Genomic DNA, 13,877 nt, shown 5'->3' on the forward strand with positions numbered 1-13,877 from the left:
AAGCCCTTCATGTGCTGTGGTGCTTCATTTGGGGGTGGCTTTGTTACTAAGGCCCTCTGGCAGTAGTTTAGTGAGGAGATTTGGGTGACAGTGTCCTTACATCCTGCTAGAATTGCTCGGATAAAGACAGTTGGAGTTGTTTGTGCCAAGTGTGGGCGAGCAAGCAGCTGGGTTGGCCAGAGTGAAGGTGGGAGGGAGATAAAATGGGAGACCAAAGTGGGCTTGTAACAGGAAGGGATGTCTGAATTGCTGAAACCAGAACCTGAACTTCATAAAATAGCAAAGGGAGAAGGAGGATCCAGTGAAAGGATTTGGTGTCAGGACAGGAGATTAAGAATTCCATGGCTTCAAAGAAGTATGAAATGCTGGTGTGTCTGCCTGTAACCGTCAGTGTTAATTTTGGGTGGCTGATGTAACTGCACCTCCCCAGGCTCAAGCTGCCAGTCCATGGGCGATTTCACCCCGAGTGCCTCAGGCCAATCCCTGCCAAGGGCAAGGGCACAGGGGCCCTGTGTCCTCATAACTCTGCTCTGGTCTCAAAGTCAGGGGGTGATTACCTCTGAGTCACCTCTTTAATTACTATAACCTTCACTTGGGGAGGATTTATAGTTCTGTGGTGTTGTCAGATGTGTCTGTAGCCTGTTAAATATGGGACAGCATCACTGAATGGATTAAATTGATCGTGTCTCCAGGCCCCACAGTGGCCTGCGCTGGCTGGGGGGGTGTTGTTGACAGAGGTGCCCATTGCTCCCTGCAGCACCCTGGGAGTTGCTGGCTGGTGGCACCAGTGCAGTGCAGCTCTGGCTCCATCCAGGTGATGTGTCCGTGGGGATGGACACGTTTGGAGAGTGAAGAACTACCTTTGTTGTCATCTTCGTGTGAAGCCGACGGAACGTTTTGCATGAAGGGCTCAAATAACTACAGTGCCAGCAGTAGCTGGGGACATCTTTTGTAAATTAAGCCCCAGTTACTCATTCCCGTTTCCCTTGCAGGGTCAGAGCCTTTGATGGTGAGCGGGAAGCTGCCTCACGATGAGTTACTGGAGTCTGGATAAGAAGAGCTGCCTGCAGTACTGCCGACACTTCCTAGCGGACAACGGCGTGTTCCACGGTGAGTTACAGATATTCTGCTTGTCGGCTGTCGGTGTTTCCTGCTGCCGGCGGCGCCTGACATTCTGTATGCCCGGGGTATCTCCTGGGGACGCTGCTCCGGGGAGAGCGGGGCCGAGCCCCGGCCGTGCCTGCTCCGCTCGGGGGGCGCTCGGGGCGCGCTCGGGGCGTGCGGGACCCTCGGGAAAGATGGGGGAACGGCGGGGCTGCGGCGGCGCCGCCAGGGGGCGCTCCGGGACCGTCGCCCCCCGGTACCGGCTCCGACCGATGTCCCCCGGTCCGACCGATCCCCCCCCGGTACCGGCTCCGACCGATGTACCCCGGTCGGACCGATCCCCCCCCGGTACCGGCTCCGACCGATGTACCCCGGTCCGACCGATGTCCCCCGGTACCGGCTCCGACCGATGTACTCCGGTCGGACCGATCCCCCCCCGGTACCGGCTCCGACCGATGTACCCCGGTCCGACCGATCCCCCCCCGGTACCGGCTCCGACCGATGTACCCCGGTCGGACCGATCCCCCCCCGGTACCGGCTCCGACCGATGTACCCCGGTCCGACCGATCCCCCCCCGGTACCGGCTCCGACCGATGTACCCCGGTCCGACCGATCCCCCCCGGTACCGGCTCTGACCGATCCCCGCCGGGGCTGCTGGGGCTGGGTTTGACCGATTCCCCCGGTACCACCGATCTCCTCCGGTGTGGCCGTGGCTGAGTCCCCCCGATCCCCCCTGGGGCTGCCCGGCTGGACCTGCCAGTGTCGGACCGTCCCCCCCCCGGTGTTGCCGGGGCTGGATCCGACCGATTCCACCGGGTCCCACCGATATCCCCCGGGGCGGGGTCTGACCGATCCCCACCCCTCGGTCGCACCGATGCCCTCTGGTGCTGCCGGTGCTGGAGCCACCGAGGTCCGACTGACCCTGCCAGTACCGGACCCGCGGGAGTGCGCCCGTGGCCGGTGCTCCTCCCTCGCGGCCCGTGCAGCACCGGCAGCCCCGGGCAGGCAGAGCTGCTGGGCGCGGTGGAGCACCGAGGCCCCAGAGGAGCTGCAGCTCAGCTGTTCGGGGTCGGTGCTCCTTGTGCCTCGGGTGACACGGGCTGGGGGCTCCAGCAGGTCTGCTCTAATCAGGCAGCTGGACCCGTCTGTCTGCTGAGGGAGTGACTTCCTAATGCTGCTCTGAGAGGCACACACCTTGTGTTCTTTATTCCCTTTGAGGTCAGTAATTAAAGCCCATCGCTTTAGGGCAGATTTATGGAACTATTAATAACAGTGGCATGGAATGGCTATGAATTAAAGATAGAAATACTCGTCTCATCCAAAGCAAAGGTGATTTTTTTCCCTATAGAACATACAGCTCCATTTTCAGTGTGTCTGTCAGGACTGGACAGGTTTGCAGCCCACTGTAAAACAAACTGTATCTGCATTTTTGTCACTGTGGTTATGTCACCATTGATGAAGTTAATGGCTTAGTGGGACAATTAATCATTTTTCAGTCTGTGAATCTTCCTAATGAAAGCCGGTTCAGAGAGAGCCCCATTTTCCCCTGTACTGCCTTTTTTCCTTGCCCACAAGCACTTCTGGTCCTATTTGGGACACCAGAAGAATGTTAATAACTTTCTGTAAGTAAGTCTGACAGTGGTGGTGTCACATTAATTCATGTGTGTGCTGCACTTGGGACTTGTGTTAGAGAAAAAGTGCTGTCATCTCCAGGCAGAAGCATTCTGCTTCTCCAATGAAATGAATTTGTTCCTGGCATTTATCAGGCCACTTGAGTGGTCCCACTGGCTTTGGTGGGATCATGTTCCTTCAGAGCTCCCTCTGACCTTGTGGAAGGGACGTGCTCACCCAGGTGCCCCTGGGCACTGTGGCAGTGTTTTGGTGGATGCCTGTTAATCCCTGTTCTTCCCAGGCAGCTCCCTGCTCCCTGCACCAGTGTGTGACTGCAACAGGCACAGGGGTGTGGATTTGCAGCTCTGCCACTCCAGAATAGTGAAAGAGAAGTCTGGCCCATGCTCTGGGACCTGAGGTGTGTTTCAGCTCAGAGCAGCACCTCGCCTTTGTCCTGCTAATGGTGCAAAGGCTGGATAATGATCCATCAGCACAGAGCCCAGCAATCCATGAACAGCTATTGAGGGATGAGTCTGCAAAGTGATAATCATCTACAGCCCAGGGCATAATTAGCAGGAATCCTCGACCAGAAAGATTTCATGGCCTAATTTATCTATCTTTGATTGATGACCAGAAAAGATTAACTATTTTTCCCTGACAGAATCCATCAGGGCTTCCCATTTGCCTCCTTTAACCTAAGCAAGGCACTGCAGGACAGTTCCTTTCCCTCTGGGTGTATGGAGGGGCTGAATTCCCCCCGGACAGTGGCAGAGGTGACAGTCCCACAGCACGGGTAAGGATGTGTGCACGTCCCAGGAACTAGTGTGGTGTTCTGGTGCTCCAGAGAGGCAGGGCTCCTCCAGGGCTGTGCTGATAATTCAGGCTGCTCACATTATCCAAGTGCACCCTCACTGGGAGCACTGGGGCAGGTCAGTGGCATCAGGGCTGTCTGGAGTGATTGTCTGGAACTGAACCTGTGAGCTGGAGGAACTGCTGCACCTTGGGGCAGCCCAGGTAAAAATACCCCACAGGCCCAGCTGGTGTTCTTAAAAACCATAGGAGCATCCTTAGGAGAACTGGAAGTGTCTGCAGAGGTGCACAAGAGGAATTTTGCTGCCCGGCTGTGCTCATCTCTGGTGTTTTCTTCATACCCTTGTGGCACCTGCATTAGTTTAAGCACCTGAGCAGATGGGGTTCCATTTGTTCACCTCCTGCTGAGGAGTTCAAATGCAAGAACTCATGGACTGCATTAGTAAAAATGCTGAAGCCTGTGTCTATTTGGAGTGGTTTAATTGTTTAGTGTAAAAAGCCAAAAACACAAAAGACCACCAACAAAACCCCAAACAAAAGCAAAGCTCCCCAATAAAAGCAAAAGGAAAAAAGGCTCAGCTTGCAGCAGAAGCAGGCAGGGGAGCCTGCAGCCCTGTTGCAGTGCAGTGCCCCTGCAGCACGGGGACAGCACCTGCCCCGTGGGTTGCAGTATTGTGGGATGGCACATCCCTGGAAGTGTTCAAGGCTGGAGGGGGCTTGGAGCACCCTGGGGCAGTGGAAGGTGTCCCTGCCCATGCAGGGCGTGGAACAAGGTGGGTTTTAAGGTCCCTTCCAAGCCAAAGCGCTCTGGTTCTGTGATCAGTCGAAGGAAGATGCAATTTTGAGCACTCAGTAAGATGAAGGTGTTGGTGCCACAGGGCCCAGCCTAATGCAGTGCTGGGCAGCAGAGTTTGAGCAGGGGGAGCTCGGGAACAGGGAGAAGGGTACAGAAGGGGAGATGAGATGAGTCAGGCTTGTTTAGTTTGGGAAATCAAAGATTGAGAGGCGATGAGAGGCTGGCTCAGAGAGCATTGCAAAGGGAAAGCTCAGAGAGGAAAAGGCTTATTTGAGCTGATGGGGGAAGTTGGCACCAGAGCAAGTTGAAAATTGTCCACAAATATATGAAACAGGCCCAGGAAAAACTAAGGTATTTTGTGTGGGAGATTGGCAGGTTTTGGAAAAATTGTTACAGCATTGTATTTGTGCTCTTTCTCTGAAGCTGTAAATGTGATTAGCAGGCAATGTATTGACTAATGGGAAATAAGGCTGGAGAACTCTCTGTGGTCCCAGTTCAATCCCTGTGTCCAGTGAACTTCAGCTACAAGCAGCAGTGCTCCCACTGCATTCAGGAGATGCTGCTGTACATGGGTCAGGCTGCTCTCTGCTGGCTTTTAATGGTGCTTTGAGACACTTGCAGGCTGTTACACAAGCACTATTGATACACAGCTGTGGGGCTTTCCACGGGGCTCTGCTGGCTTGTCTTTAAATAATGACTGAGATTCATGTGTGTAATGAAGTACTGGGTGCATCCACATTGCCTAAGGCTCTCTCATCATTTCATAATTTTATTAAGAAAAGCTGCTAATGGCTGCATTTGCAGGATATTAAAATTCTTATCTGTTTATGTCTGAAATTTTTGGTTACAGAAGTGGAGGTTGCTGCTGTGCCTTGTACTCTGGGGAGTCTTATCTGCCCAGAAGCAAAAATGTCAGTTTTCTTCAGCAGCAGCAGCAGTGAGATACAGCAGTGCGTGTGCACACAGAGAATAACAGACCAGGGGCTGGGGTGAGCTGTTTTAGCAGTTTCTGCAGAACAGAGAAGACAAGCAATTAGAATGTTTGGAATAGCCTTGAGGACTTGATGAACCCACTTTCATTTCCTTCCTCTTGCAAGCAGTTCCAAAATACAAAGTAACAGCATCCCTCTAGGCTTGGAAGAAGAGATTTTTTTTTTATTTTATTTTTGCAGGGGTTTTAAGCTGTAAATGTGCATCATGTTTTGTTTGTTTGCTGGCAGTAACAATGCAGGAATGGCTGTGCTGTCAGAGCAAACATCCATTTAACTTTGCTGCTAGATGGTCGGGGCTAGAAGTATAAAGGGAAAAAAACCCAAAGTGTACAGAGCAGCCCTTCCTGTGGCTCCCAGTGCCTCCCAGTCAGCAAGGCAAGTACTTCCCCAGCCAAAACTGCATCTAGATAACTCCAGTTTTTTTCATTGCATCTGATAGTTTTATTTTTTTCCAGAAGATATTTGCAATTCATTTATGCCTGTGACCATCTGTGGGAATTAACCCACTTGTGGTGGTTGGTGTGAACCCTCTGGCTGAAGGGAAGCAGGGGTGGAGCAGGTTGTGTTTCACCTTGGAAAGGGAATTGCCTGGAAGGTGTGAGTGGGTCTGAGCCTGACAGGTGACACAGGTCCTTAAGTCATGTTGGGCACACCCTGGTGGCTTTGGCTGTCCAACATCCTGATGAGGAAACCACGGAGAGCCTCTCCTTGCTTCAGTGGCCTTAGACTATTGTGCCCAATGAGAAGATAAAATGCCTTCTGTTGTCCTTTTTTATGCAGTCAAATGGGCTATTTTGGTTATTGGAGCACAAGAGTTTTGGGGGAGCAGCCCTGGAGCTTTGCCAGATTGCACAACCCTTCAGGCCTGATGTTTGCTGATGGGCAGTGCTCTATAATTAGCCCTGCTGAAGCCTCGTGCAGGGCTGGGGGCACAGCTACAGATGCCAGCTGTGGGCTGCAGGATTCAGCCTTTTATGTGCAGCCGCTTCAGCTGGAGTTTCAGAATGGTTCTGGGAGAGCAGAACGAGCTGGGAGTGCAGGAATTTGTGTTTGGCTTCATGTTCTGATTTATGTGAAATATCCACAATCCATTTCTTGAGACAAACAGATGTAAATGGAAATGTGTTTGCTAGAAGAGCATTAAGGAATTAATGCATTGAAGTCCACTGAGGTTTAAAAAGGACCTGAAGTGCCTGAAGAAACTCTCTCTGCTTTGTTCAAGAACTGTGTCTGTCTCTGCATCTGTTAATGAAAGGAGGAGTCTCATGTGGGATCTGTCTCCAGACAATGTTTCAGGTCCTTGTGTTCTAATGCCAAGTATTTTTCCCTTTTAATTTTTGTGTGTTTCTCAGCTTTCCGTAGAACCATGTCTTCATTAACGATAAATGAGTTGATAAAAGCTTTAATCTGATAAAAATGACAAGTTTTCTGTGCAGCTGATACAAAGTTTTATTCATTGCTGGCTGGCTTTTCACAAGGAGATTGTCTCACAGTTCAGATCTAAGATTACACTTGGAAGATGATTATGAAGATGTTGTTATCTCCTTATTTCATTATCTATTCCCTGTAAGAGGTGTTAGTTCTCTAATCAGCTTTTCTTGCTCTTTAGCAGAATTAGGCTTTGTGCTGGTTTCCAGCTATTTTGACAGTGATAAAGGAAAACCCAATGAGCTAGAAAATGAACCTTCCTCTGATGCTGTAATTTCCAAACTGTTAGTTAAATCATATTCTCATTTATTGGAAAATGGATATTTTGCAGTAGAACTTGCAGGGTTGTGTCTCTGTCCAGTAATCTGAGCCTCGTGAGGTGTGGGCAGGAAACTCAAGCGGGAAAAACGGGCGTGGAGGTGAGGCTGTTACTGTTCCTGCCAGACCTTAGCTGGGACTGTGCAGCACCCCCAGGACAGCAGGGGTGGCTGAAAAGATCTTGTCTTGCAGTGATCATTGATGTCAGTCAGCTACAGGTAAAGGGAAATGAGGTTTTGTTCCAAAGCTTGTTTGTCACCATCGCCCCTGGGACTGCTGGAACTGTGCGAGCTGTGGCCCTGCAGAGCATTCCCAGCAGCAGCCTGGGAGCCCTGGGAGCAAGGGAAAAGCCAAGCCAACTGACAGGGCTTGGGATTGCATGCAAAACCTGGCTTGACACTGAGGAGTTGTCATGGGGATTGATTTTGGAGTTTTTTTGAAGTTGAATAAACCTACAGGTCCTCTTATACCATTTGGCACCTGTCAACTGAATTACACAACATCTTCATTTGTTTGCTGTAATGTTCTTCTAACCTATATAACATGCTTGAATTTCTAAAGACATGTAGCATTTAGGCACGTCTGGTTTTAAAAGGAAGCTTATTTTGGAGACAAAATAATGAAGAGTGTATTGGTGATTGTGTAAGGTTTCTTACAGAGCAGCTGTGGCATTGAAGGTGCTTGTGTGTAGCTTGTATTATAATTAACAGAACAGTAGGAGTGTGAGTAATTTGCATTTAACACATTATCAAGTGCAATCTGATATATCAATAATTAAACTGTACAGTAGTGACAGTTTATTTTTTGTTGCTGAACTGCATAATTTCAATGCACAGGCATTGGTAGCTGTCTAGAGGCCTCACAGTGGTGATTTCAGCCATGAATGTGGTGAGCTGAGAACCAGAGCTGGGGTAGCACCGTGGCCGCCCCATTTCCCTTGCTCAGCCTGGCAATGGGTGACACTCCCTCCTCAGAGTGGGACTTGTGCCCCCTCCTGCCATCCCTCCTGACAGTGCCACTAGAGCCACAGCTGAGCAGCCAAGAGATCCTGCAGTGGGTCTGGGGTCTCATTTCACAATTCCAGGGTGCTGGACATGGTCCATGGACACCCCACAGAGTGCTGAGCTCCATCGTGGGGGCTGTGGGAAGGCTCTCTGCATTACCAACAGCTAAGAAATAATGATTTCTCAGGAAGTAAAACATGTCAGCTCCACTTGGATTTTGTCTCCCATGCCACTGAAGTTCTGCAGGCATGTGGAACTATGAGGGGTGGTTTTTTTGAGTGGTTTTTATTTGTTTTCCTCCTCTGTCACGTTGTCTCTCATGTAACTTTTTCCTGGCCTGTGCTTGACAAATTCTGTCTCTTTTATTGCTGTCACAATGTTTAGGAATACAGCTGGGAATTCCTTTGGTGTGCTGATGTAAATGTCACAGTGGAAGAGCCAGCTGAAGAGGGAAAGAATTAGAAAATGCAATAAATGAAAGATGTGAAGCATTGTATGTGGAGCTGACTTCGTTCTTGCTGTGCTTTCCAGCCCTGCAAGCCCTTGGGCTCCGTTGTAAGGAAGTGCAATTTCTGCAGGTCTGAATGCTTCTGCCCGTTGTTCACACTGCCTGTGACCCCCTGGTTTCAGGAGCACTGGGATGCCTTAAACCAGCCCAGAGTTTTGCCAGGGGCACGGGGGGTTTCTGTAGCTGCTGGCAGAGTTTGTGCTCAGCACCTCCCAGGGCACTCCTGCTCCTTGCTCCTTGCCCTGCTCAGGGGTGCACAGCCCGACCCGAGTGCATTTGGCCTGTCCCTGCAGGGTGGCTGTTCCCGGAGTTAGGGACAGTGGGACAGCGGCGGGACGAGGGGCACGGAGCCGGGGCAAAGGCACACAAAGGTGCTGGGGGCTTCTCCCCTCCGGCTGCAGATGCGGGGGTTACTCTGGAGCGGGCTTGGGTTTCCCCTCCCGCATTCAGCCTGCGTCACTCCGCCGCTCCTGAGCCGGACTGTGGCAATCCCTGCCCGCCCCGCGCCCCGCTGGGAGTCCCTGCGCTTCCCGGGGCCGGCCACGCTCCGAGCCCGGAGCCCTCGCGGTGCCCGGAGCCCCTTGCGGAGCCCGGAGCGGTGCCGTGCCCGGAGCCCTTGCGGAGCCCGGAGCCCTTGCAGAGCCCGGTGCCCCTGCGGAGCCCGGAGCCCTTGCAGAGCCCGGTGCTCCTGCGGAGCCCCTTGCGGAGCCCCTCGCGGTGCCGTGCCCGGAGCCCTTGGCGGAGCCCGGAGCCCTTAGCGGAGCCCGGAGCGCTGCCGTGGCCGGAGCTCTTAGCGGAGCCCCTCGCCCCTTGCGGAGCCCCTCGCGGAGCCCCTCGCGCTGCCGTGGCCGGAGCCCTTGGCGGAGCCCGGTGCCCCTGCGGAGCCCCTTGCGGAGCCCCTTGCGGAGCCCCTCGCGGTGCCGTGGCCGGAGCCCTTAGCGGAGCCCGGAGCGCTGCCGTGGCCGGAGCCCTTGGCGGAGCCCGGAGCCCCTCGCGGAGCCCGGAGCGCTGCCGTGGCCGGAGCTCTTAGCGGAGCCCCTCGCCCCTTGCGGAGCCCCTCGCCCTCGCGGAGCCCCTCGCGCTGCCGTGGCCGGCGCTGTGTGCGGGGCCGCGGGAGCAGCGCCGCCCCGCAGCTGCAGCACGGGCAGATGCTGGCGGCTCCCGCGCAGCCTGCGCTCCTCCAGCGTGAGCGGAGTTACCTGCTCTCCCCTCTGGATTTGTGCTGTGGATCACCGAGGGCTCCTGGCTCATCCTGAGGAGTGGTGCTCGGCTGTACTTCCAAGGATTGCTTGGCTCTGAAGACATGAAGATCAAACTGAGCCTTTCCCGAAGGGAGAATTTCCATTCTGCTTGCCAATAATGCCCGAGTTACAAATTTAATGGCAGACCTTGAAGTATATAAAAATTTAAGTCCAGAAAAAGGTAAGGATGTTTGAGTTTGGAATTGCCATAGGATGAGCTGGTAGTGTGTCTGCAAATAGTTATAGAAAAATCAGGTAACTTAACCCTTGGGTTTGGTAAATTGCAGTGTTTATGTGGACATTGTCGGTATAACAAGTGTGTATCTATTCCTGAATGTTTAACAAGAAAACGTGGTGGGTTTGTATTGACTTGAAAGTCAAGTCAATTTCCCTATGAAAACATGTAGCTTGTGTTTGAGATACTGCTCTTTTGATGAGAACAAACTGCACTTCTGTGTTAGCCTAAATTATTACAAATGTGTTTGCCTTGAATGAAAACATTCTTGACCTTTTCATCTGTTGGGAATTTTGCTGTGGCTTTCAGTGGAGAAGAGTTTGTTGGTTTTTTTTAGTAGCACTTATAAATAGTATAGCACATTTGCAAGTGGTATGTAAAATTTGAATGAAAGCACTGGATAAAAGATGTCTTTCCAAGAATTGCAGGAGATGGCACAAAAAAGGAAGACATCTTGAATAACTTTCTTCAGTATCTTGTAGTTTATAACATCTAATATTTTTCAGTTTAAGTCAGTGCTGAATGGAAAGTGGCAGTTAGCTTAAGCCTCTAAGTGGATAGAGAGTGAATGCTGTAGAGAGAAGGAAAAATCATGGTAGATTCAAGTTAATTTTTGTATTTTGCTCATCCTTAAGGATGTTGGATTATGTTCTTTTAAGGAAAACACTTAGAAAATACATTTAGCCATAAGAGCTTTCTTGCCAGAATTGTGTAGTTCAGAAGAAATTTTTTTGACCAGATTGTCTGTAATTTAAAATCAAACAAGCTAATCTAAAATAAAGCCATCAAAAGTCATGCATTATACTTTGAAATATCATCTTTCCCGTTTTAAGATGTCAGAAAATTTCAGGGCAGTGTTGGCAGTTGATACTTTTTTTCCTTTGTATCTGTCATAGTTGATTTTAGTAGATATTTTTTATCTGCTGGAGGTCTCTGGGAATAGGGACAGCTATTGTATAAAAACCAGAGGCTATTTTAGGCAAAAGTGAGTTATTTGAGGATGCCCTGCGGGGAGGGCTGCCTGAGCTGTGGTGCCAAGGGCTGCTGGTGTTGGGTACCCGGAGCTCTCCATGGAGCTCTGCTGGCCGTGGCTAAAGGAGGGCAGGTGTTACTCCATCTGCCTTCCCAGGTGCAGCAGGTAATGGATATGGCCCCACTGAATAATTCACAGCAGCCAGCGCTCCTGGAGGGGCTGGGACAGGCCTGCAAGGAGAGCATCGGGTTCAGGTTTTGAATCTCATGGCCCTGTATGTGTGGGTAAGCACATTCCACGCTGGAGAGCACAGCTGAGGGTGGAGTTCTGCTCCAGGTCACTCTGCAGTCCCTTCCTCACCCAGATGTGACAGCAAGGCCAAATGCCAGCTGGTCATCCTTGGCTGTGGCAGTGCCATCTCTGTGTGTGGGGAGGGCAGCCAGGGCTGTAGAGCTGTGAGTGGCTGTCCCTGCTGTCCCTGGCTGTCCTGGGGTGTCCCTGGCACTGAGGTTTGGCCGCTCAAAGGTGGGGTCATGGCCGGGCTCCCCCTGTAGCAGGGATGATGGCACTGCCCTGTTTAATGTCCTTATTAGTGCTGCTTTGAGACTCCTGTGCCTGCAGCTGGCCAGACACCTGTCCAGGCACTGGCTGCTGGCTCTGGAATCCTGGTATGTAAGGGAATTAGCCTGGAACAGCAAACTGGTCTGAGTGGATACGGAGGGCACCAATCTCCTGGGGAGAACTTGGTCATCCACAGGTTTCATTCCAGTAACAGCTTAAATCTGTCTCAGCATTAAATGCACTCACAAGAAGGTAGCACATGCACATGGCAGCTTTGGCACGTGGAGAGCCTCCAGATGGTTTGGTGCATCCTGAGGAGGTTGCCCCATGTTGCCCTGAGTGTCACAGTGGGGCACCACCAAGTGTCCCTCATGGCCCTGCTGAGGGTGCTGCAGCTGGACGCTGATGGCTCCAGGGGCAGTGTCTCACAGGCTCTGCAGAGGATGTGGCTGGCCAGGGAGTAACTAGGTTATGTGCTAGTTGTTAGTTATGTGCTCACTTGCTAACTGCTTAGTGTTCGTGGGTTTGGTGCTTATGAATGAAATCTACTCGTTTCAGTAAATCCACAGAACACTGTCATGGTGTTAGGGGAAACGTTGTGGTCGTTTTTGTCATTTGCTGAAGAACTGCTGTCTTTCCAAAACCCTGGGGCATAGATGAGAATTGTTGAGGCAACTCCTTCAGTGCTTAGCTGGAGCCTGAGCTGCCCCAGTGCCACACTGGGCTCAGTGGTGGCACACAGCAGCCTGGGGACACCAGGGGCTGTGAGCAGAACGTGCTGACAGAAACCTTCCCAGCTCTGTCCAGCACTGAGCTGGCTGCAAGGGGTGTGTGTGTGCTGGCTTTTCCTCTTTCCTCCAGCAGCTGGTGCCTCAGGGAGCACGTGCTGCTCGTGTCCCCTTGCCTGACTGAAGTGGGAGCTGTGAGGAGCCCGAGCTGGCTTTTCCCTGGCTGTAGGGCAGGGAGCTGGAGCCTGTGCTGTGGCAGGTTATCAATACAGCAGAGAACAGGCTCACAGGTGTTCCCACGTTACCGACAGAAACATTGATCAGCCTGGAACTCAGATGCACAAACCAGCATCATTTTCAGTAGTAAAATCACTTTGGTGTTTGAGACTGTCAGTTCATTGTTTGCCCACAGATGACTCACTGTCGGTGACTTGCACCGAGGTAATTTAAAATAGAATAGATAAACATGTTTCTTTAGCAAGATGACTATTTCTGAGGAGGGTGAATAAATCAGTTCATATCATCTGTTGCACTGCAGTCTCCATTCATTACTTTTAAAGGTTAATTAACTTCACCTTCCATTCTGTTCTGCTTTTTTCCCCTCTTCTAGTCTGTAGCCGAGCCCCAGATGTGGCTTTGTTTGGCAGCCTAGAGGGAAGCAGTGCTCCCTGCAGCCTGGCCCCAGGTGCAGCTGCTCCTGGGCCCTGTCAGCAGGGCATTCCCCTCCCAGGAGGTGCTGCCACACGTGGCTGTTTGCTGATCAACCTGCAGACATCAGAGCTGGCTGTTTGCTCTGAGGCTGGCACAGTTCATCCTCTGCACGTCTCTGTGTGGGCACAGGAGTGAGCTCTAGGAACGGCCTTTTGGTGGTGGTTTTTTTTTTCCTATTTTTTGTTAAATTGGTGAAGTTCAGTGGGAGGTGTGACATACAAAGGGCGGTGTGGTGAATGAGGAGGTCTGCCCTAGCTCAGTGTGTTGTGGTGGGAATCGTATTTGTTGCATCATACAACACAGGGAGGCTGAGAACAAGATCTGATTCACTGGTGTATGATCCTTATTTAGGTACTTACTGATTTTTTTAGAGGGCAGATATGGGATTCTGGCAGAGAAAGAGCTCGTGGCCCACTGCTCTCCACCTCTGCATCCAGAGGCACAGCTCCTGGGGTGCTCAGAGTGCTCTCTGCCAGTGGGGAGGCCTCAAAGGAGGAGCCCCTGGCACTGCAGAGGTGCCTCAGCTGCAGTGAGGGAGGGATTGCCCTCCTGAGCAGAGATTCCCCAGCCTGGGGAGCCCTGGGGTTTCCTTTGGGGACATGGACACAGACCTGGGGACGGTGCCTGGTGCTCCGGGCCATGGTCACACAGGGGGAGGATGCTTTTCCTGAAAGCCACCCTGGATCTGGCACAGTGACACCACACACCTGTGTGCTCGTGCTCCCCTTGGCAGGGGCAGCGGAAACTCTCCTCCTCCTCCTCTTCCTCCTCTTCCTCCTCCTCCTCCTCCTCCTCCTCCTCCTCCTCCTCCTCCTCCTCCTCCTCCTCCTCCCTTTCTTCCCACCTCCTGCTTTTTC

General features: G+C 52.0%; 1 protein-coding gene across 1 annotated transcript in view; it reads left to right on the plus strand.

Moving 5' to 3' along the window:
* The first annotated feature begins 1,031 nt into the window (after positions 1–1,031).
* PLCH1 (phospholipase C eta 1) overlaps positions 1,032–13,877 on the plus strand; it is a 56,492-nt gene continuing 43,646 nt past the window's right edge. Inside the window, exon 1 of the mRNA XM_066556330.1 lies at positions 1,032–1,110. Within this exon, the coding sequence (XP_066412427.1) occupies positions 1,032–1,110 (79 nt within the window). The remainder of the gene's footprint in view (positions 1,111–13,877) is intronic.

Source organism: Molothrus aeneus, chromosome 10, assembly GCF_037042795.1.
Source record: "Molothrus aeneus isolate 106 chromosome 10, BPBGC_Maene_1.0, whole genome shotgun sequence".
NCBI classification, from domain to species: domain Eukaryota; kingdom Metazoa; phylum Chordata; class Aves; order Passeriformes; family Icteridae; genus Molothrus; species Molothrus aeneus.